Raw genomic sequence first — 18608 nt, forward strand, 5'->3', positions numbered from 1 at the left:
CATTTTTAGCAAAGTCGCCGGGCGTTGTACTTGGCAGGGGGTTGCTGGGAAGGTTTGGGCCCAGCACACCAGGTACGCACAGCGATATGTATTATTTTGTCTAATAAAGCTATGGCCACTGTGTAATTGATGTTGAGGATATGTTTTTGTATTATGTTTATTTTGGGATTAGGGAAATGTATTAATGTGACCAACTAATGCTTCTATTTTCTTTGTTTTAGGGAGCCTGGCAGATTTCCTCTGCTGCTCTTACTGTGTGGGTTTTGTTTGTTTTCTTCGGTGTTGATTTTTGTTTCGGTATTTTGTTTCTAGTCCGCCTGGCATTATGAGCCAGTATTTGAGGCAACAGATCTATGGGGTTGCCTCAGTAGGCTGACTAGTTTATTTTTTGTTTTTCGTCTTGTTTGTTTTAATTATCACCATTTCCCCAGCACAGCGTCAGGGCGGACCATCAGGGAGGGTCAAGGTAATTTTGGTTGCGAGGGCAGTTGCAGTGATATTGCATGCTTATACATAATGTGATTATAGTTGAAGTTGCAGTGATATTGCATGCTCATACATAGTGTGATTAAGTTGCAGTGATATTGTGTGACAAGGAGTCTTTTTACTCCCTTGCTGTAGAAGTGTGACACTGAATTCCTCCTCAGTAAAGCATCAAAATACTCAAAGCCATACTTCCGCCTGTAAGACATTGAAATATGCGCCAATTATCTTATGGTGACTCATGAATTTTATGTTAGTTAATTTAATAAACCTTGGCACCTTTTCTCTTTAAATGTGTTTCTGTGTTTCATTTTTAACTGGTCATTTATTTGACCCCTGTGAGGGGACCTTCCAAAGTCTGAGTACCCCCGCAGGTCGGCTGTTACAATAATAAAAATAAACCTTCCTTTAATTTATTTCAAATAGTTTTGAATGACAAGAAATTAGTTTTTAGTTAGTTTTAATCCTTATTTTTTGGACGCCCTGGCAGAATTGGCCCCCTCCTGTTTTTCATTCTTCTCCAGGATTCTTTTAAATTAGTTGTTGTTTTCTTTTGCTTGGACAAAATTGTTCCCCCTAAATTTGCCTCCCTATCTTTACTGCCTTGGCTCTTGCAGGTTTCCGAAAAACTCCTCAATTTCTCTGCACATTATGCCTCTGTCTTTATCCCTCTCCAGGATTCTGATGCTGTTCTCACGGAAGGAAGATTTTTCTGGTATTGCTTCTGCCTTCATGAGATACTGTATCGACCTGTGGGAGTCATTTTGATGAAAGAATAAATGATGTGCATATCTGTTGTAAAGCATCTGTTTGTCTTCAGGTTCTGCAGGTTCATTTTCGAGCAGTTTCTGAAATATCTGCTCAGCTTTGGCCTTGCTGTGACGTGACATTGCATAGATAATTGCGAGGTCAATTTCCTTTTTGAGTGGAGTGTGAGGGTAAAGAGAGAGCAGCTCCTCGTGGAGAGCGATTGCTCTGTCCATCATGCTTTGTTCTGGATCAGGGTAATCTCTCCTTTTATAAACGATCCTCCATCTGTAGCAGAACGCAACACATCTCTTCAGATAACGCACATCTGGATGTTCTTTCAGAACTTCCTCTGCCAAATCAACGGCCTCATCAGCAGATATGTATTTTATGTAAAGGTTTAGTAAGGCCCACATGCCACTGTCACTGCAGCACAGAGTGCTCACATTTCCAGCCAACTCACGGACTTCATCTTGAATGTTTTCTCCTTCATCAGCACGTTGTTCAAGGTAGAGCACAGCAAGGTACAAGTTCTCTGGATCCCGTTCCTTGGCTTTTCTCATTTTCTCCAAGAGGTCAGGGTCCAGCATTGGGTCACTGAAGTTTTGGGCGTTCTTTAACCATATGACATAGCTGGTGTTCCAATCCACCATGTCCGGCTGCATCCTGGCAGCTTTCTCAAAGTAATCAACAACCAGCTTCTTATCCTCTCCAAAGAACATCAGGGTCCAGGCCTTTTCAGCGTAGATCTCTGGATGGAGGTCGTCCTGGGTTGGAAATGGGTATTTTTCCATCAGGGCATCAACCTTTGACAGGTAAGCCTGACTCTCCTCTAGATCTCCCAGGTGGTGGTGCAGCCAGGCCAGGTTCCTGTAGTTCACCACTAACCAAGGACCCTCATCTGCATCTCTCAGCTTGTTGAGGGTCTCTGCAGCCTTCTGGAACAAGCTCCTCGCCTCTTCATTTAACCCCAGCTTATACTGAATGAACCCCCACAGGTTGTAACTGTGGCCCAGCCATCTATTTCCCTTCTCTGTGCTGAAGTCCTCCATTTTGTCTTTCAGAAGTAAAAGTTTCGGCCTGCTGCGGTCCAGGTCCCAGGTGAAGTGGCACTGCAGGGACTCCAGTGTGGTTTGACTCTGAGCAGCACTGATGGAGAATACAAAAACAAACATTTAAACACATCAGCAGCTAGTTTTGACTCTTGTGTTCTTATTTGTTATGTCTCGTCTCGCAGTGTCTCCTCTACTCTTCTAAACTGTCAATCGCTTTTATTACCCTATTATATAGTCAGACAATCAAGTAAACTTCTCAGATAAATAAAAAACAGACTAAATTATTTGGTGGACATCACTGCATGGGCTCAGGAACACTTCCAGGAGACATAGTCTGTGAACACAGCTCATCTCTGGATTCACAACGTTAGCTGAAACTCTACCATACAGAGAGCAAGCTGTATATAAACCAGATCCAGAAACATTGCTGGCTTTCCTTGGGCCTGAGGTCGTTTAAAATGGACTAAGTCGAAGTGGAACACTGTCCTGAGGTCTGACAATTCACAATTTGAAATCTTTTTAGAAAAAATGGACGCTGCATCCTCCGGGGCTAAAGAGGAGAGGGACCATCTGGCTTGTTATCAGCGCTCAGATAAAAAAAACAGCACCTGTGATGGTATGGGGGTGCATGGGTAAACTGCACATCTGTCAAGGCTCCATGAATGCTGAACCATACATAAAGGTTTTGGAGCAACATATGCTGCCAAATAGAAAACCTCTTTTCTGGGAAGGCCTTGTTTATTGCAGCAGCATAATGTCAAACCACATCCTGACACTGACAACAGAATGGCTCACAAGTCAAAAGCCTCATTTCCACCTAGCGGTCCGGTCAGTGGTCTGCACCTCCAAGGTCGCCCATGGGGGCCAAAAATCCAAAACAGCATTGAAATTACTCTCGAAATCTACGGGATATTTAAACATGGCACGTTTTCTGTTTGTCCTTTATTACTGCTGTCAGACGGAAAGTGGCGGTTCTTTTAACCAATCAACGGACTGCGATTTGTCTCGCTCCAACCTTTAGGGTTGGATTGGTACACTTGGCTCCTAATGTGGATCTAATGTGTTTGGATTAAATCTTTTATTGGATTTAAACCGTTGGGACTCAGTTTGATGAATTATTATGATCAGGAGAGTTCAGTAAACCTTTAAACGGTTAAAAGACGTTGTTTGTTTGTCGGTGGTCTGACAGGTGGGTAGATTGTGACTGCTGTGGTGGTCTGACCTGCACACACTGGGCCGTCTGAGTAACAGGGTCAAATATGCTGGTGGATGACCGTTTATGTTTTTATAATTACTCAAAAATAACTGGCAATTGTCTGTTTTGTCTTATTTTTTAGTCTGCAGCCCCTTCTTCCTGTGTTTTCTTCTTCTTTGGTTAGTATTATGTATCCGTTTTTCCGCCTCCCCTCTGCCCCTTTGTACGATTCCCTGTGGGAGAGGTGGGTGTCCATTGTTTTGCCTAAGTTAGAGAAACAATTAGATAAATCATCATAGAATAAATTGTTATTCCAACGATCAGAGGGAATTAGAAAAATCTATAGCTAACCTTGATGTTTTACTGTCGACTTCCCAAACACCTGACTTGTACAAAGAAAGGCTAGGACTCCATACAGAGCTTGACCTTCTTCTCTCCTCCGCTCTCGTGGGTCTATGTACGAACATGCTGACAAGGCGGGTCGCCTTCTGGCCCACCAACTAAAGGCCAGATTGGCTTCCAACCAGATCACCCAGACACGAGACGAGTCAGGCTGTCTAACCTCTGACCCAGATAAGATAAACGACTTATTTAGGTCATTTTATTCTAAACTGTATACCTCCAAGTCCCCTAACGATGAAAGTCTATTATGTAATTTCTTTGATAAATTAATGTTACCGAAAGTTTTCCCTAATGACAGTCAGACACACTTCCTGAAATCAAAGAGGCCATTTGCTCAATGCGCATTGGCAATTCAACGGGCCCAGACGGGTATCCTGTAGAGTTTTTCAAACGGTTTTCTGACCTGCTTGCTCCACTCCTACTTGAAATGTTTAACCAATCATGCCACCTTGCCACCCACACTCATGCAAGCTTCTATATCTCTCATTCACAAGAAAGACAAGGACACAGCAAGCTGTGCATCCTATCGCCCAATTTCACTCCTTTCTGTTGACGTTAAAATTCTAGCTAAGGTCCTAGCCCGTCGCCTGGAGTCTATTATGCCCACAGTAATCTCAGAAGATCAGACAGGATTCATAAAGGGGAGGCACTCTTTTTCTAATGTCAGAAGGCTTCTCGGTATCATTCACACCCCGTCCTCTTCTACGGAACCTGAAGCTGTAATATCTCTCGAAGCAGAGAAGGCCTTTAACAGGGTGGAGTGGGCTTATCTCTTTTTCACTTTGCAACAGTTCGGTTTTAGTGCCAGCTTCATCTCCTGGATTAAGCTACTCTGCTCCTCCCCCTATGCATCTGTGTGTACAAACACACAGCGTTCAGAACCATTTCCTCTTTTTCGCAGCACTAGGCAAGGCTGTCCGCTCTCCTCACTGTTGTTCGCATTGAGCCGTTATCAGTTGCTTTAAAGTTGGTCTGAGGGTTCAAAGGGATCAAAAGGGGGGGGGGGGGGATATAATTATAAGGAATATATCCTTTATTAAATCTATAAACAACATTATTTCTTCTTTTATTTGCGAGAACAGGTAAAACTTTACTCCAGAGGAGCAGGTCAGTGGGAGGGCTTGGGCTACCCAATTTTATCAGCTACTATTTGGCAGCCAATGTTCACAAAATTATACTTTGGTTTATCTCACCCCAGTGCAGCTGGTGCTGATTAGAGGCTGACTCCTGCTCTCCTTCCCTCCCTAAAGCAACGCCCATCTGTAATAATCATCTTTTTATACCAGCTAGGATTGGAATGGCCTGCGCTGTCTGGGTGACTTATACGTTAATGATGTTTTTGCCAGTTTCGAACAATTTGCATTCAATTTAAATAGCTCCGACCTTTTTCGGTATTTTCAGCTCCGTAATTTTGCTAGGACCCACTCACCGGCATTCCCTCAAGTCCCAAACCCCAGTGGCATTGATCTGGCACTCAAGGCAAGAGTCTTGCCCAAAAGTCAGGTTTCCTACCTTTATGACCTCCTGTTCACAACTAACGAGTCCGCGGTAAATAAGATCAAGGCTGATTGGGAAAACGAACTACAAATCAACCTTTCTAAGGATTTCTGGAAAAAGGCTCTTAATGTTAATTCATCTTCTAGCTGCGCTAGGCTGTCTCTCATCCAGTTTAAAGTGCTCCACAGACTTCATTACAGCAAATATAAACTCTCCAGAATATTTCCAGATACAATCGATGAAACTTGTGGTAGATGCTCCCAGGCTCCTTGCAACCTGACTCACATGTTTTGGTCCTGTTCTAAATTAGTTAATTATTGGCAATCCTTCCTTAAACCCATCTCCGACATTTTAGGTCTAAACATCAATCCATCCCTGCATATAGCTATTTTCGGGAGGTCTCCTGACGACCTTGTCACCTCGACCACTCAGGACAATGTTATTGCTTTTGCCTCTTTGATTGCCCGCAGGAAGATCCTTCTCTCATGGAAATCTTCACAATCCCCCTCCTTCAAAGCATGGCTGCAGGTTTACGCAGAGGCCTCAGAGGGTAAACAGGATATGGGCATGGTGCAATCTGAGCAGCGATATTTCAGCAACTGTCACAGTTTTATTTTAACACATCAGCAAAATCCATTTTCCATTACACAATCCACCTCTTCACTGCAGCCCCTGACACCATCAGCCACAGTATTCTACAATTCTAAAATTCTACAATTCACTTAACAGACGCTTTTATCCAAAGCGACGTACATCAGAGAGTAAGTACAACATAAGCAAGGATCTAGAAAAAAGGGAACAATGTCAGTAAGAGCAAACGATCAGCTTTGAGTCTGATTGGACACACAGGTGCTGACAGGAAGTGACCAGAGGCAAAGCACAACATTGACGGCAGTTCTTGGGAGCTCTAATCAGTATAGAAACCATCTTATAAGTCATCGTTATCAAACAAAAACAATCGTCACAACCGTCATCATCAATGATATCGAAACCATCATCATTAAGTTAGTAGGTATTCATGAAAGAGCTGGGTCTTTAGCTTTTTCTTAAAGGTGCAGAGGGACTCTGCAGATCAAATGGAGTTTGGAAGTTTATTCCACCACCGGGGGGCGACAGAGGAGAAGAGTCTAGTCAGAGACTTAGGACCCTGTTGTGAAGGTTGGATCAGACGCCTTTTATTGGCAGAGTGTAGTGGGGGGGAGGGAGTGTAGACCTGGATGAGAGAGTTAAAGTAAGGAGGAGCCGTTTTTGTCACTGTTTTGTAAGCGAGCAGCAGAGTTTTAAATTTGATGCGAGCAGTAACTGGGAGCCAGTGTAAGGAGATGAACAGCGGAGTGACATGTGCTCTTTTGGGAAGGTTGAAGACCAGTCGTGCTGCTGCATTTTGTATCATTTGCAGAGGTTTGATAGTGCATGTAGGAAGACCTGCCAGTAGAGAGTTGCAATAATCGATGCGTGATATCACAAGAACCTGTACCAGGAGCTGTGTAGCGTGTTCTGACAGGTAAGGTCTGATCTTCCTGATGTTGTACAGGGCAAATCGACATGACCGGGCAATCGAAGCTACATGAACCTTAAAAGTTAGCTGGTCATCGATCATGAAACCCAGGTTCCGGGCAGACTTTGTTGGCATGAGTTTGGTTGTTCCAAGCTGGATATTGATCTGTGGTTGCATAGAGGGACTGGCTGGGATGATAAGGAGCTCAGTCTCTGAAAGATTGAGTTGAAGGTGCTGTTCATTCATCCATTTAGAGATATCAGCAAGGCATGATGAGATTCTTGCAGAGACTGTAACATCGTCTGGTGGGAATGACAGGAAGAGCTGGGTATCGTCAGCATAGCAGTGGTATGAGAAGCCATGAGAGCGGATTATTGAACCAATTGAGCTTGTGTATATGGAGAAGAGAAGGGGACCAAGCACTGACCCTTGAGGTACCCCTGTGGATAAGCTGTGCGCTTTGGACACTTCTCCCTTCCACGACACTCTATAGCAGGGGTGTCCAAAGTGCGGCCCGAGGGCCATTCGACCCGTGACTTCAAATGAAGAATCAGAAGATTTTATTGATTAAGATTGGCACGTTATCTTATTTTTCATGTTAACAAGCGCTGAACAATATTCCTAAAACAGAAAATGTTCAGTAACATGTATGTTGTTGTTTTAAATCTACAGATTTGACTATTTTCCACATTTTTTTGTAAACTATGAAAAAAAAACATATGCAAAGTTTTTGCAAACAAGCGGACTGTTGTTTAACCATTTAATGACCTGAGCTAAATGAACCATGTTACAGGCTCTGAGAAAAAAATAAATAAAGTAGGAATCAAATATTTGATTCCCTTTTATGAAAGGGTTTCTTTTGATTCTGATCTACAAAGCCTTACTATTTTTTCAACTATATTTAAAAAAATAAACCTGTGGCCCGTGAGCGTTTCTAACACGACAATTTTGGCCTGCAAGAAAAAAAGTTTGGACACCCCTGCTCTATAGGATCGCCCAGAGAGGTAGGACACGAACCAGCAGAGGGCAGATCCTGAGATGCCAAGTTCAGAGAGCGTGGATAGGAGGATTTGATGGTTGACTGTGTCAAAGGCAGCAGACAGGTCTAGCAGTAATAGAACTGAGGACTGACGATTCTGTTACTGACAGTAGTGCAGTTTCAGTAGAGTGGCCCCGCTTAAAGCGTGACTGATTTGGGTCAAAAAGATCGTTTCTGGACAGGAACTCAGAGACTTGCTTAAAGACTGTGCGCTCAAGTATTTTTGACAGAAAGGGCAGAAGAGAAACCGGTCTGTAGTTTTCAACCTGGGCTGGGTTTAGTGTGGGTTTTTGAGCAGAGGGGTGAACTGAGCTTGCTTGAATGTGATGCTTCTATCCAGCATAGAACACTCACTCAACTTCACTGGCACTGCTCTTTCCTGTTTAAAATCCTACCTCACCGACAGACAACAGTTTATCAAAATCCATCTTTAACTTGTTTTTATTAATATTAGCTTAATGTGATACACTTGATACCCTTCTGTTTCTAAAAATGATCATCCAAAGTCCTTAATAAACTCCAATACATCCAGAACTGTGCTGCACCCCGTCTCACCCACACCCGATCCAGTGAACCCCTCACCCCTGTCAAATCACTAATCAAAACTCACCTCTCCAAATAAGCTTTTAATCTATGATTGTGATGTGTGATCTGTTAATCTGTCGCTGCACCTTCATGTTGTTTTATTTATGATTTGTGTGTAATGTTGCAGTGTCTGTTAGTCTGTCCTTACTGTTCTGATCCTTCTGTCTTTTTAACAAATGTACAGTGTCTTGAAATTGAAACTTATAAATAAAATGTATTATTATTATTTTACCCCAGACAAACAAAAAGTCACAAAAGCAACAAAGTGAGAAAAGTAAATTTATGAAACACTAAAATAATGAAGCTAAAGGGGAAGAAAAAGACTAAAAGGAAAGGGTTTGGAATTAATAAATTAAAAACATGTAAACATTCGTATGCAAGTCAGATACTCACCTCATCTTTCTACTGTTTCTTCCTCTGAGTCGTTTTCTGAAGATGACTTAGTCGAGCAGATGTTTCCTCTTGATGGTGCTCTCTGGTTACAGTCGCTCCAGGTTCAGCTCTCTAGTCTGGATGACGTGACGATGCAGTAGCAGCAGCTTTAAATGTCCGTGATAGAGGCGTGGCACTTTCCTTATCAGCAGGATGTTATGTGACTTTCCTTTCCTTTCTTAAAAATTAAAACTCAAAGCCTCAATATGTTGTCAGTTTTGGTGCGCTTTGGCGCCATCAGGAGGTCACTGAGTGCAACTGCAGTGTCATAAAAACGGTCACGCCTCCCCCTCTGACACCATGTGCATTTGTTGACAAACAAAGGGTGAGGAAGCCGGCAGAGACACTGTGAGAAGATGAGGAACCACGCAGACTCAAAAGGTACAGTAATATTACCAGATTTTGATGGAGCCTGAGTGTCTGCAGCCCGTTGTCTAGTTTGTTTATTCAACTGTTACCATGACAACTATAGGTCGTGGATAAATGGCTACATAGATCGGTTTGTAAGGTTACAAACTTTTTGGAGACAAAAGTAAAGCTGCTAAACGTGAGACAATGATGACATCACTGGAAATGACACAGCTCAATCTGTAATAAATGATGTCTGCAGGGATGTTCATTCTGCCGTATTACAGACTTGTTAGACAGTAGTATAACCAGTTTGCAACCCTATGTAGAAAGTTACGTTATATAACGGTCTGTTTGTGCATTGCTGATGTAACCCCGTGTGTTCTGGGTTGTGGAAAGGACTCAGGAGACAGCTAGTGTGTTCTGGCTCTGTATTTACAGACAAATTAACAGAAACCGATGAATTGTGTTGAGATCAAACATCTCCCCTGATAAATAAAAAAAACGTGTTATTTAGGAGAGCCAGAGTCAGAACATTAGCCGTTAACTTTCATGACTAATGAATAACTTTATGAATATTATTCAAAACTCCTCAGAACTGATACGGGATGAATCGAATATGATCAGTAAATGAAAACCACAGTTTGATTTCATCTAAACAACTAAAAAAATACTTTAAAATGTGTTTATCGACGGAGCATGAATCATCATTAACCTACCTCCGACCAAGCTGTCAACAGCTCTGACCACATTCCTGACGTCATCACACACAGTGGTAATTCTAGAGTCTGTTGACTCTGTTTGAACTGTCTGTATTGTTTAAAAATGATTGTAGATGTATAATGGCTGAATAAAATACTCATACATACATGATCAGTTTGCCAGCGTGCGTGTGTTCGGAGAGGAGAGCGGCAGATTATAAATTCATCGTACTCTGCAACATGATGAATCAGTTTATGGACGCCATCTTGTAATACTCTTAGTTCACCAGCAGATGGCGCATGTGCTAGTTGTAAACCCAGACAGTAAAGCGTATGTGAAGTTGTTAATCTGTCTAAAGAGCTCATTTCTTCCATTTATGTTCGTTGAACTCGAATATTTCTGCCAAATTACTTACTCTAATAATTAAAAGGAATATATTATGTTAGAAATGAGTGTTTGTTTTCTATTTAATCTTTGTGCTGGATGTGAACATTGTTATTCATGTCATGTTTGTGACCCTGTATGAACCAGCTCTCTCAGAACACTCCGTTTTAGTGTGTGTTTCTCTTTAAATGTAATGATGAAGTCGTTTAGTGTGATAGCACTAAACGATAGCAGCTTTAGCAGAATTAGGACGCTTATGATCCGACGAGGCTTAAATTTCTAGCGCCATCCTTCTTCAGTTTAGAACTGAAGTTAGTTAGTTTTTATCCTTATTTTTTGGACGCCCTGGCAGAATTGGCCACCTCCTGTTTTTCATTCTTCTCCAGGATTCTGTTGCTCTTTATTACCACGTGTGAAAGCAAAACGCCTTTGTAGAATTTTTTTTTTTTTTTTTTGCTTGGACAAAATTATACCCCCCAAATTTGCCTCCCTATCTTTACTGCCTTGGCTCCTCTATTTCTCTGCACATTATGCTTCGGTATTTATTCTCCTCTAGGATTCTGATGCTGTTCTCACGGTTGAAGGATTTTTCTGGTATTGCTGCTGCCTTCATGTGATACTGTATCGACCTGTGGGAGTCATTTAGATTAAAGTATAAATGATTTGCATATTTGTTGTAAAGCATCTGTTTGTCTGAAGGTTCTGCAGGTTCATTTTTGAGCAGTTTCTGAAATATCTGCTCAGCTTTGGCCTTGCTGTGATGTGACTTTGCATAGATAGTTGCAAGGTCTGTTTCCTTTTTGAGTGAAGAGTGAGGGTAAAGAGAGAGCAGCTCCTCGTGGAGAGCGATTGCTCTGTCCACCATGCTTTGTTCTGGGGAACTACAGCTTTTATAAACGATCCTCCATCTGTAGCAGAACGCAACTAATTTCTTCAGATAACGCACATCTGGATGTTCTTTCAGAACTTTCTCTGCCAAATCAACGGCCTCATCAACTGATATGTATTTTATGTAAAGGTTTAGTAAGGCCCACATGCCACTGCCACTGCAGCACAGAGTGCTCACATTTCCAGCCAACTCACGGACTTCATCTTGAATGTTTTCTCCTTCATCAGCACGTTGGTCAAGGTAGAGCGCAGCGAGGTACAAGTTCTCTGGATCCCGTTCCTTGGCTTGTCTCATTTTCTCCAAGAGGTCAGGGTCCAGCATTGGGTCACTGAAGTTTTGGGCGTTCTTTAACCATATGACATAGCTGGTGTTCCAGTCCACCATGTCCGGCTGCATCCTGGCAGCTTTCTCGTAGTAATCAACAACCAGCTTCTTATCCTCTCCGAAGAACATCAGGGTCCAGGCCTTTTCAGCGCAGATCTCTGGATGGAGGTCGTCCTGGGATGGAGATGGGTATTTTTCCATCAGGGCATCAACCTTTGACAGGTAAGCCTGACTCTCTGCTTGATCTCCCAGGTGGTGGTGCAGCCAGGCCAGGTTCCCGTAGTTCACCACTAACCAAGCACCCTCATTTGCCTTTCTCAGCTTGTTGAGTGCCTCCGTAGCCTTCTGAAACAAACTGTTAGCCTCTTCATTTAACCCCAGTTTATACTGAATGAACCCCCACAGGTTGTAATTGTGGCCCAGCTTTCTATTTCCCTTCTCTTCGCTGAAGCCCTCCATCTTGTGCGTGAGGCGTAACAGTTTCGGCCTGCTGTGGACCAGGTCCCAGGTGAAGTGGCACTGCAGGGACTCCAGTGTGGTTTGACTCTGAGCAGCACTGATGGAGAATAAAAAAACAAACATTTAAACACATCAGCAGCTAGTTTTTTTTGCAGTGTGCTATGTTTGGATGTTTACTGTTCATCTCCCATGAAGAAAATAAGATGTTTTAAAGAAGCAATATGTAACTCAGACACCTAGTGTTTAAAATGAGTACTGCAGTTAAAATTCTAAACATTGTATGGTCACAAATTAGACGACACTTTGGGTGGCTTTCCCTCCCTAAAGCAACGCCCATACGTAATAATCACCTTTTTATACCAGCTAGGATTGACCCACGATTTACATCTTTGGAGAGGAATGGCCTGCGCTGTCTGGGTGACTTATACATTAATGATGTTTTGCCAGTTTCGAACAATTACGTTCTGCATTCAATTTAAATAGCTCCGACCTTTTTCGATACTTTCAGCTTCGTGATTTTGCTAGGACCCACTCACCGGCATTCCCTCAAGTTCCAAACCCTAGTGGCATTGATCTGGCACTCAAGGCAAGAGTCTTGCCCAAAGGTCAGGTTTCCAACCTTATGACCTCCTGTTCACAACTAACGAGTCTGCGGTAAATAAGATCAAGGCTGATTGGGAAATCGAATTACAAACCAACCTTTCTGAGGATTTCTGGAAAAAGGCTCTTGGGGCTGTTAATTCATCTAACACTAACACCTCCAGTCTGGTTAAGAAGGCTCATCAATGCCTCTTTTTCCTGAGGACACTGAAGAGACACCACCTGTCTTCAGCTGTGCTGGTGAACTTCTACCGCTGTGTGATCGAGAGCATCCTGACCAGCAGTGTCTCAGTCTGGTACGGAAACTGCTCTGTCACAGACCGTAAGGCGCCACAGCGGGTGGTAAAAACCGCCCAGCGTATCACAAGGTGTCCACTTCCTGCCATTGAGGACATCCAAAGAAAACGCTGTCTGCGGCGAGCTCACAGCATCCTTAAAGACTCCTCCCACCCTGCCCACAGACTGTTTACCCTCCTGCCCTCCGGTAGGCGCTTCAAAAGCCTCCGGACCAGAACCAGCAGACTGATCATTTAGTCTATGGCGAGTTGCGACTAGCAGTAGTGGTCTGTCTTTATTCGTCTGTTTTCTAATGTCGTCAGTGTATAATCGACCAGAAACAACCTGATTTATAGCTCACTGCTCTTCGGCTCAGTGTTTGTTTGATCCCTGCCACTCGCATACGGGCCGGATTCAGTATTCTCGGGGATTTTTACTGGATCTAAAGTATCGACAGCAGCCACTGTTGCACCTAATTACCGAAGACTGTTTAACAGTGGATATCTCCGGTCATCGTGATGATTTTAACAAAAAGAACAACAAAGGGAAAGTACGGAAACGAGGGAGATGGGGTGGTGTCCGAGAGAGGCTCAAGCGTCTGAATCTCCACCGTATACCCCTCTCCTCGATGCTGCTCTGTAATGCCCAATCCATCAGAAACAAGATCGACGAGATCCAGGCCAACGTCATTCATCTGGAGAAATTCAGAGACTCGTGCATCATGGCTTTCACCGAGACCTGGCTTACTTCTTCGGACTTGGACACGGATCTAACGCTCTGCGGTTTTGGGACATCGGTGAGGCTTGACAGAAACGTTAACGTCACAGGTTATTTCAATCACTGTAACTTGAAATCATTGAGCAACTTTCACCAGTATATTTCTTGCCCCACTAGACTGAACAAAACTATTGACCTGTGTTATGGTTTAGTCAAAGGTGCATATAAGTCGGTTTCCCTGCCCTCTCTTGGCTCTTCTGATCACAACACCATCCTTCTTACCCCCATCTACAAACCTCTCCTTAAAAGAGTAAAGTAGTCACAAGGACAGTGGAGCTGTGGACTGAAAGTGCTATTCATCATTAAAACGTAGATAAAAATCATTCAGTGCATATGCAAGCTCTGTCTGTGATTTAAAACCGTCCATGTTAATCCACCCATTTTTCTTGTTGTCCTGGCCAGTCATGGTTTTCATGCCATCCCACACTGCCTTTAGGTCATTACTATAAAATCTATCCTCCACCCTATTCTTATATTGGAGCTTAGCCCTCTTGATTTCATGTCTGGCCTCTTTCTTCGCTTCTGCTATCTCAACAACCCCACCATGCAGAAACGTGTCATGTTTCCTGTGCAGTGCATCCTTCACTGCCCCTTCTAACGCTAGTATAAGTGTTCATTCTGTCAGATCCATGTTTAAAAAATGTAACATTAGGAAAAGCCCTGCAATCTGCAAAAAGGGCCTCCAGAGACTCTACTTTCTGCGCAGAATGAACACTTTTAATGTGGACAAGACACTGATGCTTTTATTCTACCGATCTTTTATAGAGTCAATTTTAACCTTTTGTTTTATCTCATGGTATGGTAACCTTTCTGTTCAGAACAAAAATCGTCTTTCCAGTATTGTCAATACAGCCAGTAAAATAATCGGCGCTCAGCAGCTTTCATTGTCAGAAATCTGGAATAGACAAGTTGTTAGAAAAGCAAAGTCTAAACATTCGTATGCAAGTCAGATACTCACCTCATCTTTCTGCTGTTTCTTCCTCTCAGTCGTTTTCTGAAGATGACTTAGTCGAGCAGATGTCTTGATGTTGCTCTGTGGTTACAGTCGCTCCAGCTTCAGCTCTCTAGTGTGGATGGCGTGATGATGTGCAGCAGCAGCTTTAAATGTCTGTGATAGAGGCGTGGCACTTTCCTTACCAGCATGATGTTATGTGAGTTTAATTTCTTAAGAATTGAAACTGAAAGCCTCAAGTTGCAGGGCTCTCAAGTGTGTGTGTGTGTGTGTGTGTGTGTGTGTGTGTGTGTGTGTGTGTGTGGTGTGGGCATGAGTTTAGACATTATGTGGGACTGTCTGCCTTTACAATTGTGACTGATCATCGCCCATTGCTGGGGCTCAGGCACATGGCCATTGATAATAACCCCACAGGACGGAGGGGTCGCTGGGTGCTGGAGTTGGACCCTTTCAACTGGACCATTATGCACAAGGACGGCCCTAGCCATAAAAATGCGGACGCTCTTTCCCGCAGGCCCGTTTCCCCTGGCTCTGTTGGGGCGACAACAGACCACGTTGTGGGCTCAGTGGACTGCTCTCCGGTCTCACCAGGAACATGATCTGACCTACAGACTGCTTATTCTCTCTGCTGCACTAACTCCGAACTGCAGGTTCATGTCAAGACATCCCATGGGGGGGATCTCTGGTTGGCCGCCCTCTGCAACGGGTGGCAGCAGATATTCTGGAACTGTCTGTGACATCTCGGGGGAATAGGTACGTGCTGGTTGTGGAGGATTATTTTACTAAGTTTGTTAATGTGTACGCCCTTCCAAACCAGACTGCTCACACGGTTGCTCACTGTCTTTTTGAGGATTATGTTTTGGTGCATGGAGTCCCTGAGGTCCTGCACACCAACCACGGCCGCCAGTTTGAGGCGGACGTGATTCAGGGTCTCTGTCAGATGTTGGGGATCAAGAAAACATGCACCATGGCATACAATCCGAAGTCGGACGGAATGGTGGAACGCCATAATCGTACTCTGATTGACCAGCTTGCTAAGATGTTGCTCTCTCGTGGGGGCAAATGGGACAGTTATGTAAAACAGGTCGCTTTTGCATACGTGGTATGCATGGTTGGGAGGCGCGTGTCCCTGCTGATGTGCCTGTGCCTGGTGTTGTTTCAGACTCTCGGGGGGGTGGATCTCTGCCATGGTATGTGTCATCCATGGTGGATGGACTGAAGGCTGCTTTCTCAGTCGCCAGGCTCAATGCTGCAGAGGCTCATGAGAGAAAAAAACTGTATTATGACGCTGATGTTTGCCACCGTGCCTATGAGGCGGGAGAGATGGTGTGGTTGAATAATCCCACTGAGAGCTTCACGAAGCTGGCACCACATTGGAAGGGCCCATACCGGGTCATGGAGGCGTTGATGTCTGGAGGTGAGGCTGCACTGACTTACCGCATCAGCAACCCTCTGGACTCTCTGGAGAGGACTCAGGTGGTTCACCATGACAGGCTGAAACGTTATACTTTACCAGTGCCTACAGGGACTGTTCCCCTTCTACCCTTAAAGTATCTCCTCTTTTGGGGGTTTCGCCACTCCCGTTGTCGCCACAAATGGTTGAGCAACAATTGGCTGGGGGTGTGGACATCAGTCTGTATGGGGAGTTTTCAGGGCCTGAACGCAGGGGGCGTGTCCTGCGACCACCTTCACGTCTTCAGGATTTTGTGAGGTTCCGAGTTTGATGCTTGGTGTTTGTTTCCCTCTTTCTGGGATCTTTTTTTTTTTTTATGTATTTTTGCTGTTCAAGTTCATTTGGGTGACAACTGTGATACAGAGGTTTTTTTTTCATGCTCAGGTTAAATTCTGCTAGGGGACTATTTTGAGAGGTTTCCTGTTGTCTCATGGGTGCCTGTGCCAATGTTTTATGTGAAACGGGGACATTTCAAGTTTAGGGGGGGACGTATGTCACAGATTGTGACAGATTGTTATGTTTGTTATATGTACTGTATATGAGGTGAGGTGTCCCGAGAGAGTTACCGTAGCTGCCATAAAGCAGTTGTTATTGTTGTTATCCTGTTACACTGGTACACAGGTGTGTGTGTGTAATAAAGTGGAAGCCGTGGATAAAGAAGCTCCCCGCCTATGTGCCGTTTATTGTTTTCTTATTAAGTGTATCCGGTCCAACGAACCCAGAAAGCTCGGTTACAGAGGTAAGAGAAAAGCTTTGTGAATACGGGTCCTGATCTAGGACTAAAAAACAGGTGTCAGAATAGCTGCTGAAATTAGCAAGAATTCAACTGGCTGTCTAGTTCACACACTCTGGTCAAACTGTTAGCTAATATTACTGATTACCAGCTGACTGGACACAATATTCCCCAACATACAGAAATCAAATGATGAGATGACTTACTGTATTAATACCATATGGTCCTCTTCTCCATAGACTGTAAATATAACGGTCCTCTCCCACGTCGATCAGTCTGTACTTCAGCGAGCGTCTGAATCAAAGTGCGAGCGTCTTCTTTGTAACCAGAATGTAGCGTTGTTGTAGCGGGAATATCTAAATCTTACCCGGATACAGCAATGCTATTTATTGATTGGTTGTTGGGGTAGCTATATATATATTCTTTTTTTTATTAACTGGTGCGTGGCAAGCTCCTTCTGATCTCTATGGGAAACCCACTTGATTCATATCTGTTCCACTATTAAAAAAAATGGGTTAGGGTTAGGCGTTAAGGCGTATCCTGGTAGTTTATGCGTGAGAAATACAAGGTGTGGCGTGTGAGCGTGTGAACAGGTTGAAATGTGTGTCTCTCACTCCCAATGCGTGAGATTCAGAGCATTGAAGGTTGTCAGTTTTGATGCGCTTTGGCGCCATCAGGAGGTCTCTGAGTGCAACTGCAGTGTCATAAAAACGGTCACGCCTCCCCCTCTGACACCACGTGCATTTGTTGAAAAACAAAGGGTGAGGAAGCCGGCAGAGACGCTGTGAGAAAATGAGGAACCGCGCAGACTCAAAAGGTACAGTAATATTACCAGATTTTGATGGAGCCTGAGTGTCTGCAGCCCGTTGTCTAGTTTGTTTATTCAACTGTTACCATGACAACTATAGGTCGTGGATAAATGGCTACATATATCGGTTTGTAAGGTTACAAACAATTTGGAGACAAAAGTAAAGCTGCTAAACGTGAGACAATGATGACGTCACTGGTAATGATGCAGCTCGGAGTGACTATGGGGTTTCCTATTGCGCGAGACGCTAGCTTAACATTCAGTACATTAGCCGTTAACATTCACGACTAATGAATGACTTTATGAATATTATTCAAAACTCCACAGAACTGATACGGGATGAATCGAATATGATCAGTAACTGAAAACCACAGTTTGATTACATCTAAACAACTAAAAAAATACTTTAAAATGTGTTTATCGACGGAGTGTGAATCATCATTAACCTTCCTCCGACCAAGCTGTCAACGGCTCTGACCACATTCCTGACGTCATCACTCACACTGTGGTAATTCTAGAGTCTCTTGGGGATTATTCCTCTTCATTTTACTTTGTTGACTTTCAGAAACAAATTTTGGTTTTCAAAGCAATAATGTATGTGACACTTAGCAGGGCAACAACAGTGAGTGCTGTCAGATGGGGGCCCCTTAGGGAGGTTTCCTACTGTCATTTTGGGGCACTGCTTTGGTTTACATTTGTGAGCCCTGAGGGGCCCCTACTGGTCTGGGGCCCCAAGCAGTTGGGGCACACACACACAGACTCCAAAATAAACAGGCAGGAGAATAATGTAAAACTCAAAAGAAGATATAAAATTAAAAAAAAAGTGTTTTGGGGAAAGTCTTATGCTGTCAATATCAACCTGTTGCACTGACAGAGTATGAGGTTTTTGTTTTTCAACATCGGTTTTCCTTTTATTCCAGGATTCAGCCCAAAACTTCAATTCACCATCAATGATGAGCCGGAGCCCGGA

At 43.6% G+C, this 18608-nt stretch overlaps 2 protein-coding genes across 2 annotated transcripts; both read right to left on the minus strand.

Moving 5' to 3' along the window:
* Positions 1 to 1079: 1079 nt before the first annotated feature.
* On the minus strand, positions 1080 to 8899 carry LOC110004196 (interferon-induced protein with tetratricopeptide repeats 1-like). Its single transcript, XM_065956278.1, has 2 exons — positions 8895 to 8899; positions 1080 to 2379 (listed from the first exon to the last, which is right to left on the minus strand). The coding sequence occupies exons 1-2, from the start codon at positions 8897 to 8899 to the stop codon at positions 1080 to 1082; spliced, it is 1305 nt and encodes a 434-aa protein (XP_065812350.1).
* A 1964-nt stretch (positions 8900 to 10863) lies between these two features.
* LOC136179452 (interferon-induced protein with tetratricopeptide repeats 1B-like) lies at positions 10864 to 12581 on the minus strand. The gene is made up of 2 exons (XM_065956279.1): positions 12576 to 12581; positions 10864 to 12126 (listed from the first exon to the last, which is right to left on the minus strand). Exons 1-2 carry the CDS (start codon positions 12579 to 12581, stop codon positions 10864 to 10866), a joined length of 1269 nt encoding a protein of 422 aa, XP_065812351.1.
* Positions 12582 to 18608: the final 6027 nt, after the last annotated feature.

Source organism: Labrus bergylta, chromosome 6 (assembly GCF_963930695.1).
Source record: "Labrus bergylta chromosome 6, fLabBer1.1, whole genome shotgun sequence".
Lineage (NCBI taxonomy): Eukaryota > Metazoa > Chordata > Actinopteri > Labriformes > Labridae > Labrus > Labrus bergylta.